Source organism: Lissotriton vulgaris, chromosome 12, assembly GCF_964263255.1.
Source record: "Lissotriton vulgaris chromosome 12, aLisVul1.2, whole genome shotgun sequence".
Classification (NCBI taxonomy): domain Eukaryota; kingdom Metazoa; phylum Chordata; class Amphibia; order Caudata; family Salamandridae; genus Lissotriton; species Lissotriton vulgaris.
Window position 1 is genome coordinate 530167714 of NC_141700.1, and position 14980 is coordinate 530182693.

General features: G+C 44.7%; 1 protein-coding gene across 1 annotated transcript in view; it reads left to right on the plus strand.

The window, feature by feature from the left end:
* The first annotated feature begins 8837 nt into the window (after positions 1-8837).
* LOC147677672 (uncharacterized) overlaps positions 8838-14980 on the plus strand; it is a 43368-nt gene continuing 37225 nt past the window's right edge. The window contains exon 1 of the mRNA XM_086945573.1: positions 8838-9186. Coding sequence (XP_086801699.1) covers positions 8838-9186 — 349 coding nt within the window. The remainder of the gene's footprint in view (positions 9187-14980) is intronic.

Sequence of the window (14980 nt, forward strand, 5' to 3'; positions counted from 1 at the left end):
CCATAGATGTACCCAGAATAAATAAGAGCAAAAATAACAGTTGGACAGAATACAGAACAATGTCATACATTCACCCCAGTACAGAGATCTGGGCCTAAATCCATCGTTTTTTTGCACTCCACACCCCCCCAGTTCAGACATGGCCATATGCAAATCAGCCTTGACCCTGTGCCTCATGGGAACAGTCCAGCCCGAACTGCCAAGCCATGTCTTTCCTGGACCGGAATCAAGCATTCCACTATTTGAAATTTGGATTTACATTACATGTTATTATTGCATTGCATGCCGTCAGACACTGTGCAAATTTATACCAGAGATTTGGGATGCTGCAGTGTGTGGGTTTGGTGGTCAAGCTGGTTCCTAAATGCAGACTCAAGTAGATATGGTGTAAGGATTTCCAGATTGGAATGAGGAAGTAATAGCAACAGTTAACCTGAAAAGGTATGTTAACAGAGTATTGAGTTCTCAATATCGCCTGATAAAAATATTGTGTCATAAATATCAATTGCAAACATATTGGACTTTTGGAGTTAATAAAGAGAATCTACCACCCATAGAGTGATATTTTTGTAAATTATATTTAGGACTCAATATTTATGACAGACAATATTTTTGTTATCGAAAATCTGATACAACCACTTGAGATCGGTTTTAATGGTGTGCAGCCACTTTAGGGGGGCATGAGAGTGTTGTGTTCCCATACTATGTGGACCTTATACTGCTTGCACCTCTGTGCTCAAGTGGTTACTGAGGACTAATTATCAATATTCTACTTGTGAGGTGGACTGGGAGTTGTTCTTCCCTTTTATACATTTTATACAGCAATAGAAGCAGATTTTGTTAAGCACCTAAGGGACTTTGTTTAAGCATATAGGGCTGGCGTCGCTCAGTACACTGTGAATTCTGATTGTCAATACTGAAATGGCGGTTCAGAGGAAAGGCAGGGCCAAAAGAGAATTTTTGTTTTATGACAACTCAGTTTCAGGAAGTGTTACATCATTTTATCCATAATCCCTACTATATTTTTGTAGGAGAAGTAACGCGCCCCGTTCTCAACATCCATAAATGTGCTCCTTCCTTCCAGCAAGTCCTGGTTGTGCAACATGAGTCAAGGGTTCAAGGACAGACTTGGAACTGCAAGGAGGATGAGTAGGACTCTGTGTAATGTAGATTATCACTAAATGTCCATCTTATACCTCTTCCTCTTTACTTTTCACAGCACGAGAACGCTATGAGAAGCACAAGAGATCAAAAAAGGTCAAGTGACTTCTCGAAGGGAACACCCATAATGCATTGTACTGCACACAGATTCTAATTTCCAGAAGATCTCCTTCCTCCCTAGAGCCAGTAGCAATAACCTATTAGAATCACCAGCTCAAAGTTGCCATGAACAGCTTCTGCCAAACTCCACAGTCTGTAGGTAACACAACAAAAGTATTGACTGAACTACGGAAACCATTAAATTTTATACAACAGGGCACACATGCATCAAGATTATATGCCTCTGCTCCTACAAGTACACCGGGTTCTGAATGAATGCTGGTAACAAAATATCCTGGTTGTAATGGAACATCTAGAAAAGTGGTTCATGTCCCATCAACACCAACAGTAGGGTAAACCTTTCAGAAAATGCCAGGGATTTGATGGAATAGGTCTTTCACAAAAATAATGCCAAATGGGCATGAAGGTAGACTCCCCCACATGCTGTAGCACAACAGGGAGGTTTCACAGTGAAGCTGAAGAATGGATAATAGGCTGTTATGATTGGAAGCCAAAACTAAGAGCAGAGAGCAGACCCAAACTCACAAAACACTTAGTTGACCACTCACTTGGTACACAGAGAAAAGACTGACAGACCCAGGGAAGCATGTTCTTAAAAAACTCTTAGGGGGTCATTACGATGGCAGGAAGTCAAGTCAAGTCAAGTCAAAACATTTATATAGCGCACTACATACCCAGAGGGTTTCAAGGCGCTTAGGAAGGGGAGGTGGATTATTTGTCAAATATCCACGTTTTAAGCTGCTTTCTGAACGCTAGGTGATTCTGGGTGAGGCGAAGGTAAGCGGGGAGTGAGTTCCATGTTTTGGCAGCCAGGTGTGAGAAGGATCTGCCTCCCATGGTGGTCTTGTTGATGCGAGGTACAGTGGCGAAGGCTTGGCTGGAAGAGCGGAGTTGGCGGGAGGGGGTGTAGAAGGACAGTCGAGAGTTGAGGCAATCTGGTCCGATGTCGTAGAGTGATTTGTGTGCGTGGGTAAGCAGTCGGAAAGTGATCCTCTTATTGACGGGTAGCCAGTGGAGGTCTTTAAGGTGACCGGAGATGTGTTCGTTGCGTGGGATGTCTAATATGAGCCTGGCTGAGGCGTTTTGGATTCGTTGTAGTTTCTTCTGGAGTTTCGCTGTGGTACCTGCGTAGAGGGTGTTTCCGTAGTCCAGTCGGCTCGTGACTAGAGCGTGGGTGACTGTTTTCCTTGTTTCGGGGGGGATCCAGCGAAATGTTTTTCTGAGCATGCGAAGAATGTTAAAGCAGGAAGAGGATACGGCGCGGACTTGTCTGTTCATTGAGAGTGAAGAATCCAGGATGACGCCAAGGTTCCGTGCGTGGTCTGTCGGGATGGGTGCATTTCCGAGGGCTTCCGGCCACCAGGAGTCGTCCCATGCAGAGGGGGATTTACCTAAGATGAGGACTTCTGTTTTGTCTGAGTTCAGTTTCAGACGGCTTTGTTTCATCCATTCGGCGACTTCTTTCATTCCTTCGTGTAGGTTAGTTTTAGCGGTGCTGGGGTCCTTGGTGAGAGATAGGATCAGTTGAGTGTCATCCGCGTAAGAGATGATGTTGAGGTTGTGTTGGCGGGCGATGGCCGCGAGGGGGCTCATGTATACGTTGAAGAGGGTGGGACTGAGTGAGGATCCTTGTGGTACGCCGCAGATGATTTCGGAGGCCTCGGACTTGAATGGTGGGAGGCGGACTCTCTGGGTTCTTCCGGTGAGGAACGAGGTGATCCATTCCAGTGCCTTACCTTGGATTCCGATGTTTCTGAGGCGTTGTAAAAGGGTGCTGTGGCAGACTGTGTCGAAGGCTGCAGAGAGGTCGAGGAGGATGAGGGCGACTGTGTCTCCATTGTCCACCGCTGGGCTGGCGGTGAGGACCGCCGGCCCGGCGGTGGCGGACTTCTCGCCATCCCCCTGAATATCCCCACCGCCAAGTTGTCGCTGTTACGGTGGAGCGGTGAGGGCGTGCAGCAGAAGGAGCCCAATGGAGATTTAGCCACAGTCGGGCGCTATCTTACATCGTTTTTGGAGCGGAAAATACCTAGTCCAAAAAGAAATCCCTGGAGGTATGCTGACGACGCTCTCCTGTCGCGAATCAGCGAGACAACTGTTGCGGGAACTGGCGTCCACGCTCGCCGCTCTCACACCCGGTCAGAAGCACCGTGAGTGCACAGAAGGGCGGAGCCAGGGTCGAAGGCAGCTGCAGCCGCTGCGGCAATCCAGGTCGGACTCCGGAGCAGAGCCCATCAGCGGGATCTCACCCGAAGAAGAACCGAGTGTGTTTGGTCAGCAGGGCTCGGCACCAAAGGAAGTGATGGCCCCCAAAAGCTTTTGTGGGGAAAAAGAAAAATCAACGTGAGGAAGTCGCAGCGGAGGCACTTGGAGCTCAAACACCCCCGACGGAACAGTCCAAGAAGAACAGTCCAAGAAGAAGCAGCAGACTGCAGCCAGAACCAGTTTGGCTGCTGCATCAATAGCGGACTTGTTCGCCAAGACTGGTAAGGAGAAGGTGGCAGAGTTCATGACTAAGGAGGCGGGGGGCATATCTATAGAGGAGGAAGTGGTGGTCCCCCAAGCTGTTACCGATGCTAGTGGGGTCCCCCCCTTAGGATCCTTCCCCCAACACTTGAGACCACGATTCAGGGAGAAGACTTACAGGGCGAAGTGGAGGGTCCAATGGAGGGAGAGACCCCTGGAAATGCTGCTGCTTCATTGGGAAGGAAGGATGGGCTTTTGGGGTCTCCTGATTCTGGATTGCATATTGATGGTCCTCGACTGCTGGTACAGGGTGTCGTTGACATTGGTTTGGGGAAGCATTCAGAGCCATCGGATCAGGGAGTTACCCCCGAGATAGACACTCAATGTACCGTGACCGGCTCGGCGTTTCTTGGAGCTGGAGCCGGGGATGGAAAAGAGAATGCTCCAAGCGAAGCCTTTTTCTGGGCCTCGGATGGGATCAGTGGTCTGAGGAGGACGAGGAGTGTAGTTCTTATTTGGATTCTGAAAGCGACTTGGAAAATGATCAGCCTGCAACTGCATTAAAGGCCCCAGCAGCAGCGGCTAAAGGCCAGACATATACCCAGTGTGAATTGATGCAGGATAGTCCCAGCATGGAGCTTGCCCAAATGTTGTTATTGGAAACGATTCACCAGGAAATTATTGCCCATAGGGAGGAAACACGCCAGGATAATCGTAAATCTCAGGCGGCAATGAGGAAGATGCAGGGCGTGGTCAGGAAGCTTTCAAAGGCCTGTGCAAACACTGGGGACAGAGTCTCAAATCTTGAAGACAGGATAGTATCAACAGAGACGGAAGTGGCCGAGGCTGTTTCCAAGGTTAATGCACAATGTTCTCAGGTGGTGGACATACAATGGAAGCTTGAGGAAATGGAGAACAGGCTTCGCCGGAACAACTTGAGGGTATTGGGAATCCCGGAGGGAGCCGAGGGTTCTGATATTAGGGCGTTGTAACGACCGGATTTTCGGACCAGGTAGAATCAGCTCACAAAACACCACCAAACCCAGCCAAAACGTAACCACCTCCCTCCTCAGGACCTACTTACAAAAGGCACCTGGGTACCTACCTGAGGATGGGGAATTAGCAATATACAAGCTCATATCATCAAAAACACCACTAAATCTATAGGGATTACTAAAAATACTCTCTGATTACTAAGGACTTCCATGCTCTACACCACACTCATACCTTATAGTCTTGCGGCAACTCAGACCCAGACTATGCTACCCTCCTACTCATAGTGAAGGGGGCAGTTCCGATAACTTACCATTACACACTGATCTCAATCAGTGCTCGCGCAAGCCACAATCTTGTGGGTATACACATTGACCACAGTCAATGCTCTCATTAACACCACTTTCCCTAGCGGCGATCTCATTATACACTGATCACAATCAGTGCTCACGCAAGCCACAATCCTGTGGGTATACACATTGACCACAGTCAATGCTCTCATTAATGCCACTTTCCCTAGCGGCGATCTCATTACACACTGATCACAATCAGTGCTCACGCAAGCCACAATCTTGTGGGTATACACATTGATCACAATCAATGCTCTCATTAACCCCGCTACACAACGACGATCACTGTCCTATGAATACCTTCAGCTCTCTCTCTCTCAGTTGGAAAGTTTCTCTATATATCTCATATACAATTGTTATATTTTATGTGGTACACACGAATGGCCAAATTACAATATGCAAAGGTTATTTCCTAATATTAGTGCTCCTCTACTCCCTTGCTCAGTTACCATTTACCTGGACGGGAGATGCATCCGTTCACATAACAGCATCTGACTAGAAGAAAGGTTAACTTTATTATGAATAATAACACTTGCACAGCTGATCACTAAGAACTGGGGTTTCTTTATTATTATTATAACATCACAATAACTAGCAATCTAGGCATAGCCTGAAAAGTAAAGGGAAATAGACACATCCAAGGTATAAAGCTTTATTACTAACACATCTACATATAGCTGACAGGAACTGTAGATAGCTAAAAAGGGAAATGGATTATAACAGACTGCACACCGCTGAAAGAAAAGGGATTAATCAGTATAACAATACAGTAGGGAATCTAACCTAGGAAATAAAGGACAAGATTAATGTATGTATGGGCACTAATAACAGGACAGATATCACCTGATTAATATGAAGTCTTGTTCTAGCTGTCATCTGGGTTCCTCTCTCGTATGACCCTTGGCTCATCTCAGATTCTCCCCTGCACTCTTGGACACACATCTGCGCCGATCACTCTGCACTGGATTCCTCTCCCCCACGAACTGTCTTCACCTTCCAACTTCAGTCTAATGATATAGTTTCTGCCGCTCTGATAACCGTTCGCTCCACTAGCTTCTTCACTCTGTCTGATTGTTCCAGCTCCAATGTCCAACTCACTCCAGCTGCTCCCACAGACTAATCCACAATATAACTTCAGTCTCTTCCAAAAGGCATCACTCCAAACTCCAGCTGTTAACTGCCTGCTCCAACTGATCACAACTCCTTCTGATAAGTAACTGCTTCTGACTGCTTTCTTCAGCTCCAAAAATCATCTGAACACAACTGCTTCTGACAACTCCAAAAACCAACTGAACTGAACTGTTCCAAAAACCAACTGACCTGAACTGTTCCAAAAACTGACTGACTACTCCGCCTCTTCTGCACTTCGCTAATATGGAATGCTCTCTACTAGTGGAAAGTTCCAGTCATCAGCCTGCCGCCCATCAGATCCCTGCACCACTCCGCGCCAAGGACACACACCCAGCCGGCCGGCCTTTTGTGGAGTCTTCGACACAAAGAAAAATACAGTCTACTGATAAGGGCCGGCCCAGGCCGGTTCTCTCCAAGTGAACAACACCTCATTACTAAAACATCACACTTGACCTACATGCATCTCAGTCTGCAGAGGCAGAAAGCAAAATGGAGTCTCTCTGGTTCTGGGCCTTGTAGGCCCGAAAAGGATGAAATAGACACTTAACTCTATACACAAACCCTACCAATAGATAATATAAAGTCAGAACTACAGGATCCACCCTCTACTATAGGTAGAATGATGAAAGGACACATAATTATGTCAAAGCCAATAGGCAATAGATGGATTAGAGTCAGGAATAAGGGATCCATCATCATATAAAGCGGCTATCCTCTAGTTTATGCTTCTAGGTCTGAAAAGAGGCCTAAAAGGACCAAAACAAGCTAAGAATAGGGATCTAGGATGGTAGCAAGCTTAAAGTCACCATCACTCAGAAATAGAGCCAAAAACCGGGTCAGGACAGGCGTACATCATCAAACTTTTTGAAAAGGCATTCCCCGAACTGTCCAGCTGGAACTGGCCCGTGGAGGTGCAGAGAGTACATCGCACCCCCTTTAAAATCAGAAGGAATACTAAGGAGGGGGATAATCCTAGGGCAGTTCTGATTTTCCTTGGTAATTTCATTCTTAGACAGGCTATATCGGATCTAGCCAGGAAACGAAGCAGTGAAGGGGTCTCATTTTTTGTCCGGCCGGATTTCTGCCACTCGACTGTAGAAAGACGCTGGCGATTAGGAGGAATGATCAAGCCCTTCCAGGATAAAAAGATGCAGGCATTCTTGATAAATCCGGCACAGCTAAAAGTCATCAACGAAGGGAGGACATTGTTTTTTTCCTCAGAGATAAAGGCAAAGGCGTATCTGGACTCTGTAGGCAGTTAGACTGGAATTTCTAATTACCGGGTGGATACCGCTCTTTAAGTCAAAACCTTGGACGGTACACATCGACAGATTGATGGATAGGGTGATTCTGGCCGGCGGATGATTTTCAGACTTTTGTGTTTCTTTTCTTTGGTCTTTAGTGCTTCACGTTGGTTTTTGTTTCTTGATTGTTGGCGAACTTTAAGTCCTCACCGTTATCACCGTGTTTCCATCACATGCACAGACTAGGTCTGAGCGCCTCACAGAGGAGGGTTCAGGGGGGGTAGGGTTGAGGGTGGAAGGGTGTGGCGGGGTTGTGGGGGGGAGGGGGTGCGTGTGGGTCTGGGGGAAAACATGGAAAAGGGGGAAATGGTGCAGCATTGGACAGAGTATAAGATTATCAAAGAAGAGGACAATGAAGGATCACTTTCTAGTTGTAGGTTGTACAGCTCAGCAGGATGGCGAACATTAGAATTTGCACTATCAATGTGGGGGGTATGAATGACTGGAAGAAAAGGGAGAGACTGGCATATTTTGTGAAATACAACAGAATAGGCGTTCTCTGTCTTCAAAAGACCCACCTCTCATGGGCCAAGAGGAAATTGCTGTTTCTCAATGGTTTTGAGTTGGTGGCATGTTCAACGCAATCCTCAACTATTAGGGGGGTTGCTATATTGGCAAGATCTTCTTTGGGAAAAGCTAGTAAAGTCAAAGCTGACAGTAACGGAAGATGGGTAATAGCTGAAATGGAAATAGGCTTTACACTAAGTGTCATATATGGTTCTAATAAACACAATCCTGAGATTTTTGATTTCTTAGAAGTAGAGCTAGTCGGCTGGCCTACCCCCTAGTAGTGGCTGGAGATCTAAACATCTCAGCAGATTGGGGTATTGAAGCAGTATATGCTAGGCGGAAACCCTGAGTTTTTAGGGCATTACAGGCTCTATCAGCTCGCATGGGCTGCAAGATGTTTGGGGTGTTAAAGAACCTCAAAATCCTGGTTTTACTTATTTCTCAAACCCCGCTCAGAAGTATACAAAGCTGGATTGCTTTCTTATCTTGTTGTCAGAGATAAAAAAAAGTAGGTATTACAAAACTCCCGAGATTAATCTCAGACCACAACCCTTTGGTACTATAGTATTATCTGGGTAGGGTGGAAAGGAAAAGGACAGGATGGACCTTCGAAAGGAGATTACTTGCGGATAATAGGTTAGTGGAACATCTTACTAAATGGGCAGGCGAATTCTTCGCAGCGAACAGATATAGCACCTCCCGTAAAGTGGTCTGGGAGGCGTTTAAAGCTGCTTTAAGGGGAGAGTCTATAAGCTGTTCTGCCAGGCTGAGAAAAGATGATAGGTGCAAGGCTGAGAAATTAATGGGGAAGCTAGCGAGTGCTGAAGAACAGCATGTAAAGGATATTGCTTCAGGGGGGGATAGCTGTGAAAGTCAAAATGCATTGCTGACGGTTAAAGCAGCACTGCAGAAGGAGGTAACTCAGAAGGCGATCGGCGAGTTCCAAACTTCTAGGGCCAAAAGGTACGAAACAGGGGAGCAAGCTGGAAGAGCTCTAGCCCTTCGGTTAAGGCAGGAAAAAGCTAAAAATGTAATTTCCTGTATAGAAGAGGATGGGAATGAATATACTGAAGTGAGGGATATATTGAGGGTGTTTGAAAACTTTTACAAAAGGCTTTATGATGAGGAGGATTGTGTTAGGAATCAGAAGGGTGAGTATTTGGATAGGGGCCCTCGCTTGGATGACGCAGCCAGAGAAGAACTGGATAAAGATATTATGCATAGCGAAGTCGTAGCCGCATTGCGGGAATTAGCCCCTGGCAAGGCGTCAGGCCCAGACGGGATCCCCCTGGATGTGTACAGAGCGATTGAATCTGAGATCGCCCCACTGTTGGTTGATTTGTTTAACGGGGTTATGTACTCAGGGGGGGTTCCTGATTCATGGAAGGAAACTAATATTATAATCTTTCATAAGAAGGGGAAACCAAGTGAAAAAACAGGGTCTTATCGCCCGATTTCGTTGAATAATTCGGATACTAAGTTGTATTCCAAGATATGGGCTAAGAGGTTGGGCAGGATCATTGGCAGTCTTGTATCTCCGTGGCAGCATGGGTTCGTCCCTGGTCGTGGTACGACAGATCATATAAGCAGAGCAATAACACTGTTTGACGCCCAGGCTTCCACGGGGGGGAGATGGCCATGATCCTGCTCGACGTAGAGAAAGCCTTTGACTGTGTTGTTTGGAGCTTTCTCTGGGGTATCCTGGCTGGGAGAGGTTTTGGCGAGAAAATTATTAGAGCTCTTAAAGCCATGTATTTAGATCCGGTAGCAAGGGTGATGGTTATGGGCGAGAAATTGGACAAAATCGATATTAAGACAGGGACGCGTCAGGGCTGTCCCTGCTCCCCCATCCTACTTTCCCTTTATATTGATCCTCTCATCCAGAAAATATTAGAGTGCCCTAGGATAACCCCTGTGATTTTTAATGGTTATGTGAATATAATTCTGGCTTATGCCGATGACCTGGCGGTTATCACCACTAACCCACAGCAGGCGCTCCCTGGTCTGGCCCAAATGGCAAAGATATTTGGTTGTGGCTCAGGGTACCTATTGAACGAATCAAAAACACAGAATATCTGCTCGAAAAATATTGTTAAATCTGATTCCAGATTCGTGGATTCTGCTATCTATCTAGGGGTGAAAATTAATGCTTCAATGGACCAGATTGTGGAAGAAAATTACTCCCCCCTTATCAAGTCTTTAGAAGCTGAATTAAAAAGAATAGATGTGTTGCATCTTTCTTTGGTAGGGAGGGCCAATGTACTAAAAATGTTAATGTTTCCCAGAGTGTTGTACCTGTTTAGCTCCATACCCCTATTCATTGATGAAATAATAATGAAAAGTCTGGAGTCCATATTTATAAGATTCATTTGGCAGTACAGCAAGGTCAGGCGATCTACCAGCCTTATGTCACTACCTAGGGAAAGGGGGGGGGATGGCACTCCCGAATCTAAGACTTTTTACTGGTCTTGCCTACTGATCCAAATGTCTATTTTCTTCCACTGTGAAGTGGACTCTGGTGCGGAAAATTCTGGTGTACAGAGTCCTCCCCCGATTTTTAAGATGCTGTTGGGGGGAAAGGCAACTGGGCTGCTGTTGTGTGAAGTGGAAAGGAGATTCAATAAAAAGGCTCGATTTAAGACTCTGTATGGCGCCTGGCTGGTCTGGAAATCTATCCTGAAATGTTTTAATGCCCCAAAGCTAAACTCATATTTACATCTTGGTAACTCTAGCCTCCTTCCTCAGTTGAGAGCAGACAGGAATCTACAGGTTTGGAAAGGATTGGGAGTTAAGACCCTTGGGGATATTATGGAGGGAGATAGATAGTGGGGTTCAATGTTTTACAAGGTAGGTTTGGTATTCCAGCCGACCATTGGCTCCTGTATGGCCAAATAGTTCGAACTCTTAAGGCCCTAAGACCAAAGCTCCCGCCCCCGGTAGATCTTCCCGTAGTCGAGGCACTAGCTAGAGGATGTAAGAAGATTAAAGTAGTGTATAATATTCTTCTAACGAAGATCCAAGATGATATCGAGAAGACGGAAAGTAATTGGGCTACAAAATTGGGGAATCCTGACGTCGACTTGGATCTTGCTTTATGCTTGAATAAAAAGATATTTTGGGCTTCAAATCTACGGGCCCAGCACTATAAAACGGTCTTTAACCTTTATCATACTCCGGCAAATTTATTCACCTGGGGTGTAAGAGAAGATGATAGGTGCCCTAGATGTAATGTCGGCCAAGCAGATATTTAACATATGTTCTTCCACTGTAATCGTCTGGGCCCAATTAGGGATGAGATAATGAAATTTTGGGGGGGGCTGCTAGGTCATAAGGTCGATCTATCCCCTACCCTGATGTTATTGGGTACAGATTCCAAGCTGAAACTAGGGAAGGAAGAAGAAGCCCTAGTTTTTATGTCAGTTGCTGTACTCAGGATTTTAATTTCGGCAGGCTGGAAAGATGTTCCTGCTCCCTCCTTCCAGATGTGGCTCTCTAGATTATTGGGTATACATAATGTTGAGTCCAGTTTATATGAAATGAAGGGTGTTAAAAAACGGGAGATGGGAAGACGCTTCTGGGCCCCCATTACAAAGTGGAGGGAAGCAAGATTGTGATTTAGGAAGCAGTATGACAATGTTATTTATAAGAAAGTATAACCTGGTTGGCCTATATTAATTGATTTTTTTTATTATCATGCTTTTATCACCAATTGTGCATTTATTCTTGGATTGGTATTGCTAATCCTGTGTATATTGGTGTCATGTCTATGTTAAATGAAATGCTGTGTCCTTTTATTGCATCTTAACCCCAATAAAAAAAAGAAATTAAAAAAAAAAGGGAATGGGAAAGGTACCGCGGCGGATGGAAAGACTGTCCGCTGTGGTCCCGCAAGGCTGGATTTTTCCGCCGCGGGGTGGGGTGCTGCACGTGGGGGTACCTATGGTACCCCCCTGCATGTGCATGTACAAGGTGGCAGGCACCGCACAGTGCCTGCCACGTTGTACATACACATGCAAAACCTGTATTTTTACATTGTGGCGAGTGCCTACACCCGCCACAATGTAAACATACAGGATGCGCCTACCAGTGTGGCGGGCGCATCATAATTAATTTTGCGGTACCACCGCACCTATGGTTGGCGGTCCCTTTTGCAGCAACGATGCCATCGTAATCAGCCCCTTAGATCTTGAGTGGATTACGGGGACAAAAGTTAAAGCTCCAACATTAGAGCTAGGCAAAAAAATGGCAAAATATTGCTGACACCGATCAGCGTTGCCTTGCTGGATAGATCCTGCTAATTCTCACGAGAATTCTTGTCACCACAAGCCCCACTAATCAAGCTCTTATCATTTAGATGTTGCTAAATGATCATTTACACAGACCTGGTTGGGAGAGGTTAAGAAGGAACATGGGGCACTGACATGTGCAATGGAAGGCCTCACTGTCAGCGGTAAAATGAGTGCAATCTGTTCATAATGGACACAATATCTGTGCTAAACACAGCACTTCAGTCTCCTTCACCTAGCACTTCATCAAAGACTAAGGCTGCAAAATAAATGGGGTGGGGGGTGCAAAGAGCATTCACTGAAATGGCAGAGTGGCCTGCCACCAAATCTGCAAGAAGGATGGTGGACTCATCAAATATGGATCCCTGGAAGGTATGGGGCAGGAAAATTATGGGGCAGATATTCTCCTCTGCTAATAGGCTGATCGCCTGATCCCAAATCTACCACTGAGTTGAAAAGAAAGTTCCTGAGGGTATGACCATGACGTTGTCTTGTGATTGCCTGGATGAGCCTTGCTCACTGGATGATCAGAAAGGCAAACCCTTTAACCCCTTCAATGCGCAGCCCCACCCACTTGTTCAAACCGCGGCACTGCAGCGGAATTCGCGCCGCGGTTAAGCGGTTAATGCCGAATTGATCATTGACAGTTCTGGGCAGTTTGTGGAATTCTGGAAATCTGATCCTGACTGCTGTCCAAAGGAGAAGAGTTCTGCACACCCTCCCTGTACCCTTCAGTTTGCATTTGTGGTAATGATGAACCCTGGGAGACCAGCATGAGCGATGTGGAAGAGCCAAAATTGAGTGGAGTTCTTGATGGCTGAGCAACATGCTCCACCTAGAGGGATGTGTTTTTTATTGCAGGAACCGAAATCAGGCATTTCGAGGCTTCATGGGAAGTTTGGAAAATGTACTTGTGCATAACTAAAAGATGAACTGTTGCCTTGTGGGTTATGTATTGCTCTACTTATACTCCAAGTAACTTGTGACCATCTGTTTGATTGACCGGGTCCAGATATCACAGCCTATATTCCTTGTATGAAACTCAATAAAGTCTTTAACAAAAAAATCAGTAGATTGCATGCAAGGCACTGCCTATGAAAAGAGTAAGAGATAGAGAAGAAAGGACAGAGGGCTTGCTAAAACATTTCGACACATTATACACACCTACCTCACAAATCCCCATTATATGGTGTCTCCATCTGTAAGCCCTAAACAAAGTACCCTTTTTACGAGCTAATTTCTTTGTCTTTTATTTGTTTGGCCAGCATTAATTTGCCTTAATATTGGTGCTCTTGGCTGTGATTGTGAGGCAAGCAGTTTTTAGGAATCACTGACAGAATTTCGAAGGACCGAATATCTGCCTACAAGAATATCGAGTACAGAATAACGATGGACAGAATATCGACATCCTATCTCAACAAAGGTCAGTACAAAAATATTGAAACCAAAATATTGTTGTTTAAAATATCATTTTTTTAAATGTCTTAAAATAATATAAATTAATTAAATAATAAATGTAATTATTAAAAACATAGAATTATTTGAAAAAGTTAAAAATGATAAATAATACATGTAATATAAAAAATGTAACATACATATTTAAAAAACATATTATATATAACTTAATATTAATAAATAATTATTTTATGTAATTATAAAATGTTAGAAACATAATAAAAATTATAAATACATGTATATATACATAAACCTGTAATATAAACATAAAAATAAAAAATATATATAATAAATTACATAATTGACAATAATTATTTGCAAAAAATATTTTACACTACATTAACTATAACAGTAGGGAAAAAGTTGGATAGTGTATGGGATAAAGTTATTATTCCCACTCCAGAGAGTGCAACAGTAGGGAAGTGTTGGATAGCGGAGGAGAATAATTTACTATTCCCACTCCAGCAAGTGCAACAGTGGGGAAAGTGTTGGATAGCGGAGGGGAATAATTTACTATTCACACTCCACAGAGTATAACAGTAGGGAAAGTGTTGGATAGCGCAGGGGTTAAAATTACTATTCCCACTCCAGTAATTGCAAAAGTAGGGAAAGTGTTAGATAGCAGGAGGGTAAACATTACTATTCCCACTCCAGTGAGTGCACCAGTAGGGAAAGTATTGGATAGCTGGTGGGTAAAAATTACTATTCCCACTCCAGCAAATGCAACAGTAGGGAAAGTGTTGGATAGCGGGAGGACAAAAATTATTGTTCCCACTCCAGTGAGTGCAACACTAGGAAAAGTTTGAATAGCAGAGAGGTATAAATTCATATTCCCATTCCAACAAGTGTAACAGTAGAGAAAGAGTTGGATAGTGTAGGGGTAAAATGTACTATTCCCACTCCAGTGAGTGCAACAGTAGGGAAAGTGTTGGATAGCAGGTGGGTAAAAATTACTATTCCCACTCCAGCAAATGCAACAGTAGGGAAAGTGTTGGATAGCAGGGATGTAAAAATGTATATTCCCACTACAATGAGTGTAACAGTAGGGAAAGTGTTGGATAGCAGAGGGGTAAAAATTACTATTCCCACTCCAGAAATTGCAACAGTGGGGAAAGTGTTGGATAGCCGGTAGGTAAAAATTACTATTCCCACTCCAGTGATAGCAACAGTTGAGCAAGTGTTGGATAGCGGGTGGGTAAAACTG